The sequence below is a fragment of the Aquila chrysaetos genome, chromosome 7, assembly GCF_900496995.4.
Source record: "Aquila chrysaetos chrysaetos chromosome 7, bAquChr1.4, whole genome shotgun sequence".
Classification (NCBI taxonomy): Eukaryota; Metazoa; Chordata; class Aves; order Accipitriformes; family Accipitridae; genus Aquila; species Aquila chrysaetos.
Window position 1 is genome coordinate 39893733 of NC_044010.1, and position 15448 is coordinate 39909180.

At 35.6% G+C, this 15448-nt stretch overlaps 1 protein-coding gene across 1 annotated transcript in view; it reads left to right on the forward strand.

The window, feature by feature from the left end:
• Positions 1-15448, forward strand: part of CFAP47 (cilia and flagella associated protein 47) — a 354799-nt gene that overhangs the window by 56972 nt on the left and 282379 nt on the right. Inside the window, exons 27-29 of the mRNA XM_041125007.1 lie at positions 10806-10906; positions 13097-13225; positions 15008-15239. Of these exons, the coding sequence (XP_040980941.1) occupies positions 10806-10906; positions 13097-13225; positions 15008-15239 (462 nt within the window). The remainder of the gene's footprint in view (positions 1-10805; positions 10907-13096; positions 13226-15007; positions 15240-15448) is intronic.

Here is a 15448-nt window from a genome sequence, read left to right on the forward strand (position 1 = left end):
AGCAATTGCATTGTGCATCACTTGTTTTCTATATTCCAATCCTTTTATTATTATTGTATTTTTGTTATTGTTGTTATTATAATTATTACTTTCTTCCTTTCTGTTCTATTAAACTGTGCTTATCTCAGCCCTCGAGTTTTACCTTTTTCCTTCTGATTCTTTCACCTATCCCACTGGGTGGGGGGGTAGTGAGTGAGCAGCTGTGTGGTGCTTAGTTGTTGGCTGGAGTTAAACCACGACAGCTGGTAATTCTTATGTCTGCTTCAGTCTTCTCAGATAGCTTTGGAAGAGACATGGTCTTCATCCAGCAAATCTCAATGTTTTCTACTACAAAATATTTTGTTTTTTGAAAAATACCCTATTAAAATTTTACAGTCCATTCCATGCTGTATTTCAAGGTGGTCTGATTTTGGGTTGAGTCAAACTCTGTGAAATTTTATTCCACTGAGCCTTTCTCCTATGTTTCATTTTTTTTAAAACAAGGAAGTGTTTGTGATTGGTTTAGAGTCTCTTTTCTGGCATCTGGAAGAGCTGGTGGTTCTTGTCACCTATTTGCAAATCTTTACAAAGTTGCAGTGGAGTGATCTTGCAAAGGATTACTCCATTTTAAGTCCTCTCAAAAGCTTCAGGTGTTCCTCTTTTACCTGAGAATTCAAGAAGAGACATCTTTGAGTAACTTAGCAGGTACTGTCTCTAAGTAAGAGATTCTAGTTATTTTAAAGACTATCTGTACAGTGTGAAACTGTGCAAGAGTACTCGTGGTTGTGGGTTTTTTTGGGTTTTGTTTGTTTGGTTTTTATTAAATTTTTGATAATGTGGTTTATTCATGTGATTTTATTATTTATTATTTATTTTTTATTTTTTGATTATTTATTATTATTATTGATATATTTATTATACATGTGGTTTATTAATTCCTTGAGCCTTTGAGCTTCAGAGTAAAGGTAGGGAGACTTCTCAAGGGGGAATTACACTGGAAGTCAGAATTTCATTTTGCTAAGAACTGGCAAAGAACATGTCCCAGTTTTATTTTAAAGGGACATCCCTCCCTCCTTCTCTCAGCGTATGTCATTCTTCAGTCTTTTGCTCTCCATGTCGTCTGTCCTTTTTCCCCTGCACTCTACTACTACCTCTTTCTTTTGTGTGAGTGTGTCCCCCCTTTCTTTCATGTTTTTAATTATTTTTTTAAATGTCACTTTTAACTCATCTTCTATTGTTATATCTTAATCCTTAATTTTCCTTCTCTGGTTTTATGTTCTCTGTTTTTAAGCTTTTTTAGAGCAGGACAGCCTATTATGAGTTTGTATCCTCTGAGCTGAGGCATTTCCTGATCTCTAGTTCTTCTGCAATATCTGCAATATTGTTAGTTAGCTTATTAGGAATCTGGAGGCTACTGTCCATACCAAAGATCAATATAGAATCCTTCAGGTGAAACAGTGTGGGTTGGTTTGGTTTTCTTTTGTTTTGGTTTAGGTTTTTTTGTGTGTGGGTTTGCTTGTTTACTTGTGTTTTTTTGTGTTAGTTTTGGATTTTTTGTGGGTTGTTTTTTTTTTTTTTTTTTTTTGGCTACTGAGAAGAAAGCTGCATATGTGTGTTCCAAGACAGGAATTGGGAACTATTGAGTGGTTAATGTATTAATGCTTCTGTCAAATTTTTTTTTTTTAAATTGCAAGGGGCAGAGCAGTTCTATAGGGAAATGGTGCATGAATAAAAAGGAGGCCAACTCCTGATCTCAGTGAAGGTGTTCTTTTGTTCTTTTGGGTCGTGAGCAATTGCACTGTGCATCATTTGTACATTCCAATCCTTTTATTATTACTGTTGTCATTTTATTAGTGTTATCATTATCATTATTAGTTTCTTCTTTTCTGTTCTATTAAACCGTTCTTATCTCAACCCATGAGTTTTACTTCTCTTCCCGATTTTCTCCCCCATCCCACTGGGTGGGGGGGAGTGAGTGAGCGGCTGCATGGTGCTTAGTTGCTGGCTCGGGTTAAACCACGACAGGGGCATAAGATAAAAAAGAACCATTTTAAGAGCCAGGTGACACAAGACTGCATGGATGAATGTTGGTCGTCTATATCAGTGCAATTTATTGTTTAGAGATTCTAAAATATATGTATATACACAGATACATAGATGTGGTTTTCTTTTTTTGTATGTGTAATGCTAGGAATTCATAAAAGTACGCTAGGGATACGTTTCAGCTTTAGACCATACTTCCTGTATGAAAAGTATATGGGATGCTATCTTTTCTCATATACTTCTGATGTATGAGACACAGGACTGGGTAGCAAAGTATGGAAAACTGTTGGTGTCTTCTCCCTCCCTCCCTCCCTCCGTGCTGGGCTCTTCAGTGTTTTCTGCACTGCCTTAGAGGGACTTTCTGGGCAGCATCATCAGCAGAAGCGGGCACCATCAGAGAGAAGGGATAAGTGACAGATATGCTTTACATTGGTATTTATTTGTTTATATATTTCCTCAGATGCAATCCTGTGCACTATGTCAGAAAGCATTTGAAGTTTTCAAAAGTACTGAAATTATTTGGGAATATAAGCATTGGAAAAATACTTAGGAATTTATGTGGTCTAATTCCTGTTAGACCTAAATTCCTTTAGGACAGAATACCTAGAGTTTGACAGCAATTTATATGCAGTGTTCATACCAAAATTCATCTGTTTAAAACACTATTTAGTGATGAAGACTCACGCAAACATGAAATTCATACATCTTATTTTCATTTTAAAGTAGTAGGCTGTATTTTAAGTAACTTTTATGGTGAAAAGCAATGCAGAAGGTCTCCCCTGCCCCTAGTAAATGGAGATCAAATCTGTTATTAAATGTTCTGTGCAAAAATAACTGTTTTCGGTATTTGTCCCTTTTGTTCATCTCTCCCTTTGGTGAGATAAATGAGTGTATGCATGAGAAGGAAAGATAGGTACTGCTGTGATTATAAGTCATTCCTCCAGTTACTATTTTCAGTAAAGCAACTATTCTGAGGGTTAAATATCTCCACCCTACAGTTTAGAATTAGCTTTTTCCTAAGCATAAAACTAAATTTTATATTATTTTGATGCAAGGGTTATGGATCTTTCAGTTACTGCAGCTTGCATTGCATTAGTATTTTATATTTTTCTGTATAGATTGTCAGCCAAGAATCTATTTCTTATTAATTTTATTTAATTCTAAGATTTAATCATTGTGTGGGATGTGATTCATAAATGTGTGCTAAGGCTTGCAGTAATTATGAGAAAAGGATAATTTAAGCTTATGATGGGGTCTGAAATATAGCAGCTGAGCAGGCACAATATTTAGTTTTAATAACTGTTTTTATATGGTGCACTAGCAGCTTCTCAAACCTTGTTATAGAGAAATAATCCTTTCTGCTGTGTAATAAACGTTTTTCTATATTTGCCGTTAAAATGAAATAAAGGCTACCATCCTCAATTTAAAGGCAAACTCAATGTGTTTTTGAAAAAAAGATGCCAAATAAAAGTCATCAAAGTAACCTTAAAAGGCACCCCTGCTCATGAAGGTGAAAAAATTCATGCCCAGGAGTGTCATATCATCTTGAAATTGTTGCTCTGTTTTAAAACATAGTAAATAGGTATTTGTTAAAAGACAGAACTAATAACATTGGTTTGCAAATATACGTGATTTCCTGTCAGGCAGTTGCATGTGTGCGTGGGCTGTAGGAGCAGATGATATAAAACCTGAACACAACTGGATGAAATAGCACACCATCCAAAACAAATGGATTCTCTGTGTGCTATTAGTCAGTGTAGTAATATTATTCATATTGGCTTTTGGAAGAAATTATTTGTATCATAATCAGAAAGAATTCTTTCCTTTGATTGGAAATGTAAGTGCCCGATTCTCTAATCCTGAGCATATTGTTATTATTCTAATAAAGTCTATGATAATTTATCTAGACTTGGGTGTCGTTACTACTGTTGGTATTACTATGTGCTTTGATATTCCACTCTATAGTAATCTGTAGCTGCAATTTCTTGTTCTCTGCATATCTACCCTCATTCTTCCCAGCACCCCCCATGGGAGACCTGTGCAATGCGTTCAAACTTCAAACCTGATTCAACTAATTATCTAAGCATTTGAGCAGTTTGTTTCAAACTGCGTAACTAATGAATTTAAACTGCTTTGTTAATTTGAGTCTTTTAGGAAGACAAGATTTCAGGTCTTCTAGATCTTTAATAATAAAACAATGAAACCTATAACCTTTTATAACACCTATAAAAGCTAACTGGTCTTGAATAGGTTCCTGGTTTGTTTAATAGGCCGTGAAATCTCACAGTATCAGTTGCTGAAGATGTATTAATTTGTCAGGTATTCTCCCCTTATATTTCCATTTTCAAAGTAATAATATGTATTTTTAAATGATTTGAACTAAAATTTTGAACTTCAACTCATATTCTGTGTTCTGGCATGGAATTAAAATAAGCGAGTTAAAAAGTTATTTTCATATGTTAGGAAAATATCATATCCTGTATTTAACTACTTAGAAGAAGAGCCTTAATTTCTAAGCAAAAATAGTTTTGGGCATATTTGAAACCATGAGTATTGATGACACGAATACTGTGTTTTGGTCATTTTTTACTTAGGCTCTGCAGTATTTTGCTTTTCTAAATTCAGGTCTAAAACTTCAGTAGGATTGACTCTCATAGTCCATATTAATTCCATCCAAATAATAATGTTTTTTTTCTTTAAATCAGAATGAACATTAGGTAAAAGATAGGTATTGTTGAATTTGTCTACTTTACAGAAAACATTTGAAAGATGATAGGCAATCATGTTTTATAGCAAAACCATGCTATAGGTAGCTGTAAAAGAAAACTGAAGAGATAGATGGTTGTCATTTATGCAAGTAATTTACTGTGTGCACAGATTCCATTAAATGGATCATGACAAAGTGCATTAATATTTATTTAATGACTGCCTTAAATGAGAATTTACAGTTAATTTCTAATGTTATTTTTAATCTTGCTCCTTTGACTCCAAAGCAGAATAAATGACATTTCCTTGCATAGGGCTGATAGGAATAGAGAAGTAAAAGATAACATAAAATCCAAGAATGTCTGGAGCAAGTGTTTAATAAATGGGAAGAAATATTTAGCTATGACACTTACTTCCTTCAACTTGAAGAACTAAACCAAAAAAAGCCTCTGCAAATGTGGCATATTTATATATTTGTCCTCTAATTGTTATTATATCTTTTAATCGGCTGATTAGATAAATAATTTAGTAGGAAAGAAAGTTTTCTGCCATCCTGATTGAAATGACATTTAACCTTTTCTAAAAAAAGAAGTAGTAAACAACAGGTACAAGTTGTGTCATACCATCAAAGAAAATGATGCTCTGGGCAGCAAAATATATCCTCCTCCTCCCCCCCCGCCCCATGTGGTGGGTAGATAAATTGTTGTGATCATTGATGACACAAATGTGCTGAGGTCCTTGCCTCCCATGTTCTACAGTTCTCCATTTTCTTTCCCTCTCCCACTGGGAAGCTGGAGAAACTCATGCAATTTCTGATGTTATTCACGCTGTTCATGGCTGCAACTTCAGGAAGAGAGGATGTCAGGCATCTTAGCCTCTAATAACAACATGATGCAACTGAGACACAATCACTAAAAGGTACCCAGTTATGAATTGGTTCCAGTTGTTTTGATAGTCCATGAGATCTCAGTGTCTCATGGATGGAAACAGTACGTTCCCTTTTGCTGTTGGGAAGCGTGCCTAAACAGTGCAACTCTTTAATGGTCATTGCTGGCAAATATCAAATGCATGTATTCTGCTAGCACACCTTAGAGAATAAGACCTGTCAATTTCTTTCAATACCATTTAAATTCGGAGAGACCAGGGAGCTAGAAAACATCAGAGTTCTTGATATTTGCATGCTTCTTTGCTGCATTCATCTGACCTAATAATGTCTTGGCATTTTACTTCACGTAGTTGGGAGTGCTTTTGAAAACCAGGATGGTCCAAACCCATTAATCACTCCTGTTCCTTTCTGTGCTTGTGGCTTTCTACCATTTTGATGGTATAAGTCTTGTATATCGTGTGAAACCATGTGTCTGTCAGTATTCGTTATTGTATTATTTTGATTGCTGTGGAAGCCTGAGCTCCTGCTACAAAGGATAAGGGCTCCTCAGTGTTGGGGAACTGCTCATTTGTGAATAGAAATGGCAGAGTTTGCATGGGTCATCTTTTCCTCTCCCTTCCAGTTCTGGCATCTCTGGATCTGTTCAAGGATTTTTGTGGGGAGGGAGGAGGGCAGGTCTTTATTTATTTATTTTTAAATTACAACTTCTTGTTCCCTTTGTCTAGGTTATTCCTCGTTCTTAAAGATCTGTAAAATGCCTTACTCTCATGTCAAGTTTCCTTTTGGCACTAATCAATTCTGCAAGCAGTTTGTTTTGTTTCCTAAACTAGCAGTGTGATCTTCCCTTAAATTAAATTTTTTTTTAATTTACCCAAGCAATGTTGCTACAGAAATTTGTCAGTTAGATCCTAATGGCTTTGGATTCTTTCCCTTTACAAATTGTTAGTGATACTCTGCATCTGTTAATGAATACTGTTGAAGAAGGGTTTTATAACTATGCCTGTATTTCTAGAGCATTTGGGGTATACTGATACAAAACAAATCACTTGTTTCTACTTAGAAAAATGTCTGAAATGCTATAGAGCAAAATAAAAAAGATAAATATATTTTGATTCAGGTTCTTTTGTCTTTCCACAAACATAAACACAAACAAATGAAAAAAATTGGAGTTAATTTAAGAGAAGTGAACGAACAGTTTTTATATAGAGTGTTGGATGGTATTTTTTTGTCATCACAGTTGGAGCTTTAATTTTTGGTGATCAGCAGGTTTCAAATGGTGGTAAACACAATGTATCTAATGGCCATTCTCCTGTTCTGTGTTCCTTGGAAATATGCATTAGAGAATAAACACTGAAATAGCAGTGGCAATGATGGTTCATGTAGATAACAAATTTTTTACTTGCTTTATTAAGCATTATAAAACTGAATACACTGAATAATTTAACACATTTACTAACTTCACGTTTGCTAGCAATACAGGTACCTTTCATTCTAATAGAATAACACAGACTTTTATATTATTTAGTTAAGCTCTGCTGCAAATACAGAATAAATATGTTGCACAAGACTTCTAGCTTTGTAACCTCACTTCATGAATGGCGTTATAAATAAAAGTCAGTGGTACAAGATGATTTTAAGCACATGCAGAATGTACATGTCTTTGTAATCTATTTGCCATATGTGCATGGAAATATGCATGCTTTTCTGTTTGGTGCCCTGTATCTCAGTGCCTGAAATGTGTATGATAAATACTTAGCTCCTAGCACCTTTGTTTTTTCTACCATGCTTCCTTACAAATGGAGTGTCATCTTTTGAAATTCAAGTTTTTAGGTACTGACTCATTGTTCTTGAAGTTTTCTTTCAAATACCACTTTTGGGAAAATATCATATTAAAATACTCGATGATGATGAGTGGACAGGTTGCTAATAAGTGAGTAGACATTTATTATCATAGAATGGCTGAAATTGGAAAGAGGCTCCAGAGATCATCTAGTCGCCTCTTTGAATCCCCTCCTCAAATCAGAATCAACAGTATTATCCAGTTGGGTTTTTAATATCTCCAAAGATGGAGACTCCACAACCTTCACTGGGCAGACTCAGCCACTGTTGTGGTAATTTTTTTTTTTCCCTTATGACTAGATAGAATTTCCTGTATTTCAATTTGTACCCATTGCCTTTTGTGCTCTCACTGAGCATCACTGAGAAGAGTTTGTCACCATCTTCTGTCGTCCCTCCCATCAGATATTTATACACATAGATAAGATTCCCCCTGTGCCTTCTCTTTTTCAGGCTGAACACTCACAACTCAGTCTCTCTGCATATGGCAGGTTCTTCAGTCCCTTCTTGATGCTTGTGGCTTTTTGCTGGACGAAGTCTTCTCTTCTGAATTCCAGGGTTGTGATACGGCTTTTTGCTTTTTTCCTCCTTTTGGAATCCTGAACTCCATCTCGTGGTCATCACAGCCATGGTAGACCCGTGGTCACAGGAGCTAAATCCTTGCTGTCAATATCAGCTGCAGAATCAGTTGTTGACTTGCAGGATCCATCCACTGATCCTCAAGCTCTTTTCTTTCACCAGCATGATTGAAGAGAAGACCACCTGAGCCCCATTCCCTTGATCATTGCCCCCAAAGCTGTGCAGTCATGCCTGATATGTTCCAGGTCTCCCCATCAACTTCACTGATGCCTACGTGGAAGAGTAGCAGGGCCAACGGTCGGACAAGCTGCATCAATCTCTCAACAGCATCCTGGATTAAAGCCCCAGGCAAGCAGCAAACCTCCCTAGATGAAGGGTCAGGTTGGCAAATGAGGTTCTCTGTCCCCTGCAGCAGGGATTTACTCCCGACTATCACTTGCAGTTTCCTGGTGTTGCTTCACAGCTTGTGCTCAGCCAGCACAGGTGCTTCATTGTCCGATCTTTTTTCATCTCATGAATACTCTGAAACTTTTAAATTTCTTAGTTAAGAATGTATTTGCATTGCATTTGCTATTGGCTAGGTGTATTCATTTCTCTTGCTATCATACCACAGCAGCCAAGGAGGCATGTCCTTGTTGGATTGTTTAACAGCATGGAACGGGGAGGAGCTTCTCTTGCAGCAGCACTGTGAGGGCTGAGGCATTTATTTGTACACAGATGTTCGGTAGCGATGGCTGTTCTTTATATTCTGGATTGTGCAGTAGGTTGCTTTGAGTAGTATCACTCACTGAATTTGGGTAACTAGTTAAGATGTAGTGCAGTTGTTCTTGAGCACACTTTTCTGTGTTTCATTGCTGTACAAATAGGAGCATGAATGAAGATTTGGCATACGCCCAAATCTCAAATCGGCATTGAGGATGGAGATGGCTGAGGTGCTCACCTCAAACTGAGACATCAGAAAGTTGACCTAGTCCAATAATACAGACATCTGAGTTACTTGCATATAACTTGAGAGCTATGTCTTTCATTAACCTTCATACAGCTTGCTTCCACCCTGCCACCAGTTCTGTTGTCTGAAGTTAACCTAACGTATGCCTGCAAAGTATTGAGAATTGTCATTTATGACAGTAAAGTCAAAAGTTGGAAGTTGGCAAACTTTTCTCTGTTTAGTTATTGATCCTGTGTGTCTTCAAATGGCTTGGTAAAGGTAGAAAAAATATTATGCTCTGACACCTGGTTTGGGCAGGTACAAAGGTACATTTTGTACACATAGATAGATGTAGATAATCCTCTCATAGCCATCTGTCATGCTGATGTCCTGCTGCTGAGATTTTTGCTGAATAAAAGCTGAAAGCATGAAGTGAGCTAAAAGAAATACTATGCTATAAGGTGAAACTGGCCAAGGCCCTTGCCCCGCTCCCAGCCAAGTTCCAATAGGATTGACACGTCCTAAGAGCAAACCAAAATATTGCAGAGCTGGAGTATTGATTTAAATAACTGTTAGCTATGAAATTGGAATCCAGATGTGAATATTTACAAATAAGAAAGATGGCTATGGATTTTGTTGGAGCCTTATTTAATCAAGTTCCTCTGAAAGCAGTATCTAAGAATTTTGTGTTTAGAGAGGGAAGTATGAAAGAGGAAAGAAAGCTACTTTCTGGTACTTTTAAAATATTTCTGTTTTCTTTGATTATATTAGTCTATAACAAAGCAGTAGAAGCTAATTATGTCGTATTATAAATTAATCTGAAAGGTCTTGTGATATCTTTTAATATTAATCTAAATTTACATTAAACTAATTTATCCTTCAATATGTAATTTAAAGAAAACAGAAAATATTTTTTTTTATTCTGTGCAAGGTATATATTCAATATGCATAATTCTTAATATACTAAAGCAAGATGGATATCAGCACGCTGTTTGAATTATTAAAATACATTTTTCTTTGTATTTTTGACAGCATAGTCAAAATAGTTAATTAATATTAATGTTAGTTAATAAGTTAATATTGTGTAAAAAACCAGCTGTGTAATAACATAGGACTAAGCTCAGTTGAATTACGTGTCAGTTGCAGTAAGCTAAGAACATACATACAGATGGCTAACAGGGATCCATTGATGGCAATAATTCGCTTGTTGACTGTACCCCGAGAGATTGAGGTGAAGTACAAAAAAAGGGTTAAAAGGTGGATTGCTACACATTAATATGGCTGGTACAGACAGTCTAGTGAACATTGGAGCATGTACATCAATTTCTATTATATTCTAGCAGTTGCAGTCAATATCTCATTGTTTTTAAATTGACTTTATTTATTTATAAATACTTATTTTGAAATTTCTGTAAAGTCTTATAGAATAAATGTTAAATCAAAACAGAAGTTGCTTTTCAAGAAAACTTCCCCTGTCAAAAGTTATAGGATATATTTAGCAAGTTAACAGTCTCCTTTAGGACACTTACAAATGTCAGCTGTAATTTTAATTGTTTTTTCTCTTCAGAGAGACAGAGTTCATTTATTTTATGAAATCTCTGCTAACTCTTAGACTTTCAGATTAATGATACATCCATGCTCATAGTAAAACTATGAAGTGGAAATATTATACTGAACTTCACCATTTTGGCATGTGCAGTCCCATCTGTGTACTCTCCTATTGAACCAGAATAGAAGAGAAAAGACGTTGTCCAGACACTTGCATTCTGTCTTTTATTCTTGTGCTGAAATATCTTGATTACCATGGCTAAACAGAAAACTATCACTTTTGTATTTTGTTTCGAACAGGTTCTCAATTCAAGTTGCTGCAACAGCAGAGAATTGTCTTCTTACTTTATACCCATATTTGGCATTTCACCGCTCTGATCAACAAATTATCTTGAGAAGCAGTAAGCAGTCAACATTCTACCTCTTAAAATTATATTATGTCCAGTAGTGTTATCAATGTTTTCAGTGTGATAACAGGGATGTTATCATCAAGGTAGTAGTTTTTCTCATTAATTACAAGGGGATACTGCAATTGAATTTTTAAAACAGTTTAATAGCTTCTGTTTTCTTGTTGAAAATGGGGAAAATTTACATAAATGATTAAGTAATGTTTATTGAAAAATATTGGATGAGCCTAAATCTTACAGAATGTTTTGTGAAGTTTTTTAAACTATGAGTAGAGAAAATAGCTCAAAGAATAGAGAATAAATTAACATAATTTAAATTATATTGATAGAGAGTGATCATCAACAATGCCTAGGACAACAGTTGGATATGTTTTGAAGAAAGCAAAAGAGAAGAAAGCCATATGATGTTATGATATAATGTGAACCTTTTTTGCCTGTTGGGAATAATTTTCAGGTTTTTTTAATCACTATCCTTGAAGGCTGAAGAGCATAGCCATATTTTAAGCCCTAATAAAAGCCTGCAATCAGAGACTAGAAATATTTTTATCTGCAGTGTGTTTCTCTGCTTGCCTCTCTGTCTCTACATCTCTCCGTGTGTCCCCCTGCCCTCAGCCCCATCTCTGCCTGCCTCCTGCCCCCCTACTTTCTACCTGCCTCAATGATCTGTAATCTCTTTATATGTAGCTGTGCTTATGGGAAGAGATTAGGTTCATTGTATAATTCAGGTTGGAAGGGCTCTCTGGGGATCATCTAGTCCAACCTCCTGCTCAAAGCAGAGTAAATTACTATATTTTTTATAGTTTTGGGGATCTGATATATTTTGATGAAATAAACACGTTTTTCAAGTAAGCAAGTCATTCCTTAGGTCTGAAATAGATTTAGCTTTGAAGACTGTGAATTCTAAGATGACATTAACTTAAAATAAGTATGTTACTTGGACTATCTAAGAGAAAAGAGAGTTGGTACTTGTGAAGCTGAGAAAGGGGTTAGCAAGAAGACAGGTCATTTATTTATTTATTTATTTTGTCGCATAGAAGGTAGGTATAAGTACCATATCATTCATGGATCATAGCACAATTAAATGAAGATAGGAAAGGGGGAAAAGTATTCTCTCTTGTAAATGTGTGGTGGGTTTTGGTGGTTTTTGGTTTTTTTGGGGTTTTTTTTTTTTTTGGTGACGAATAGATCATTTTTGCAAGCTTCTCTTTTGAAGATGCTTTGTAGGTTTCCCTTGAGGTTTAAGCCAGAAATAGAGTGATGGTTTTATAAGACCTGATCTCCCATCGATAATGGGATAGTTCTGTCCTGTATTGATTGCTTATTGGTTTGTTTACACTATCAGTTTGTACCAGTTTTGAAGCAAGTCATTACTGCTAAATTCCTTGAGTCTATTTTATGTGGTTTTGTATAGACTACTTTGGTGTGGAATGCTGCTTAATGTGAACAAGCCACATCTATACAACACAGTGGCTTTGAAAGCTATTCAGGGAAGGTTTTGCTTCCACTTACCTGACACCATGCTTTTGTGTTATTTGCTCCAAACCATACAAATAACAGTGCCAGCAATCAAAAATTTAAGAAAGTCACACAGAGTTCTTCCTTCTCTTACTGGTGTGTTTACTTCTTTAGAAACTACACTGAATTCCTCTTCTACTCTTGTTCTGCAGACTGACATTACCGATAGCTGGCAGAGGTCCTCTAAGCCTATCATAGGCCAAAATGAGAATGTCAGAACATATGTTCTGGCAGAACTGATGGATTGATAAAGCATACTTTTGAGTTTGGTTTGTAAAATATGTGTTGAGTCTGAAAGAGCTTGATAATGGTATGGTAAGACTCATTACAGAGCTGTGATCAAAAATTCCTTAAGAATATTTTGTTCATCACTTAGAATTCTTGAATTAGTGCTGTTCGGATAGGTGCTTTTCAGCATGTGTGGAGACCCATCCTGTAAAACTTACAGTTAATGGAAAAAAATATGCAGGTAATTTTTTTTCTTTTTTTTTTTTGTCCCTGGTCTAATGACCAAAGTGAGATTTTCATTGTGAGTCAAATGAGAACTTTTACTTGATTAATTGAAGCACGAAACAGAAAAATATAGAAGCAGATATCCATTTATAAACTGTTAGAGCACAGACAATAAAATATGTTTTCTCAACTGCAGCTTGTAATCTCGTTTTATAGACAGTAAAGACTTCAGTAGTGGAGAAATTGTTCTGCATCCATGTTGCACTCCACAATCACTTTCCCACAGTATTTCCTCAAGTTCCTTTGGTGCAACCACTGACTCAACCTATGAAGATTCTCAATCAGGTATAGTGCAGCTGTTCACTTTAAACACTTTGAGCTCTCACAACTGCTTCCCACTTGCTGCTTTATACTGAGATATGTTTTACATTTGTAAGCTTTGCCTGAAATGCTTCTGCACATATAATCAATGAATACTGGGGAGGCTGTCCTCTCCTGTGACACCATGGGAAACCTGGCTTAGAGTATAGAAGCAGAAAAAACTCTCCTTCCTTTTAGCAGACTAAGTGGAAGGGAAATCAGTCAAACTATTAAAAAAACCCCCACAAACCAAACCCCAAAACCCCCACCAAAAACAAAACCAAAAAATGTCAAGGTCCTATTTGCAATAACATGTCTATGGAGGAGCCAGCAGAAAAATAACTACTGAACAAACCTAAGAGATTAGTTGCTAAGAAGGGCATTGTTTCTGTAGTCATGAACTAACCAACCATGTATGCTCTGTTAGTATGCTATATTCTGAAAAGGTCTACCTGTACACTCAGGTTAGACTTTGACATTTTTATTGCATTTATGAAGTACTGTATAAAAACAACCATTGTCAGTGGGGCTCAGTTAAGGTGCTGTTCCATAAGAACTAAGAGTAATAGATCTTCTATAAAGTTGTCAGGTGACTAGTATCTGAGGCTGTTGACATCTCTCTTCTTTCAGCTGGTAGTTTTCTAACTAGGAAGTTAGAACAGCAGAAGTTACTGCTGCTGTTTTATCACTGTTAGGATTCCACTCTTGCAGATCTGCTGATGTTTGTGGGATCATTCTCTAAGGTACTGCCAAGACAAATAAGGGTAGTTAAACAGATTAAATAGTAGCTGTTTACCAACATGATTCATTTTTAATGGAATGATGTAAGAAGAGTTCAAAAAAGCAACTCAGTTTCAGATCTGAAAAGACAATAACCTCTGGCAAAGGTGGCAGTGACAAGATGGGGAAAGTAATTTTGTCAGCTGGCAGAACTGCACAAACTCAGTTCTGACTGCATGATGATCTCATAAAGGATGAGTCTCTTTTCTCCATATTGTATTGTTTTTCCTTCTTAAATCCTAACAAGATTTTTTTTGTTTTATTCAGTAAGGTATTATTTTTATTTTTTGCATCACTTAATGAAACACTACAACTGCAACAGTGGTATTAAAATACACCTGCAAGGATGGAATAATCTAAGTTATTTGTTGTATGAAGAAAAGTGTTGTTTGTTTTCTTAGTTATCTTTTGTGCTATAATATTGTTGTTGATGTTGTTCACAACTAGTAGTTGTTAAAATATATAATCTAAGTTTTGACCAGGTCAGAATTTGCGAGAGAGAAGGCCTGACAGAGGGGAGAAAAGTCCAAAGGCTTATAGGTCAGGATGTAGGCTTAGTCATGCAATACGTGATAAACTGTTTGAACACAAGTCAGCTACTGAGCCATGCTATGTGATTGAGGTGGTGAACTAGCATTGACTAGCTGGTAAAGCTATACCTACTGCAACTGTATGTAAGACTGTTTCTTTAAAATTGCTGTCTGTGTTTTTGTAAGCCATGCCTGAATTTATTTTTTCTGATTGGGTAATAATTTTTTATTTAAGTGAAATTAGATACCAAGAATATAATTTGTTTTATTCTCAAGATGTGCATGTCACTTAAATTGTTTACTCCTGAAATAAGTTGATAATTCATTGTCTGTTTTTTGTTTTCATAAAACAATTGTGTGTAAAAAAAAAAAAAAAATGTTTTTGTACTAGAGAGAAATCGGGAAATAAGGAATGTTTCTGGATTTTTTTTTTTTTTTGTGTGTGTGTATCATTCAGAGTCGGATACTACTTTTGAAAGTGAGAGTGATGAAAACATGAGTGAGGAGAGTGAAGCTGACAGTCAAAGTGATGGGAGAGAAAATAAATTTGAATTATCATTTTTTCCTGATGAAGATAAAGAGGAGTACATCTTCTTTCAGAAAACCCTAACTGCTGTTAAGAATTGGTTCACTCTCTTTGGTTGGTCTAAGGGACAAAATCCTATTTCGATACCATATTCACTAAGACGGTAATTCATATCTGCTTAGAGCTAACTTATATCTGCCTAATAAAATGTTAACATATATACTAAAATGTTTTGGATATGATCTGAGGAATATAAACACACTCTAATGCACAGTTGCATATTAAAATTGTAGCATCTATGTGCTGTTTATATGAAAATGTCATTCAGGTGTTATTTTTCATTTTCTAAAATATATTTCCAACTATGATGCT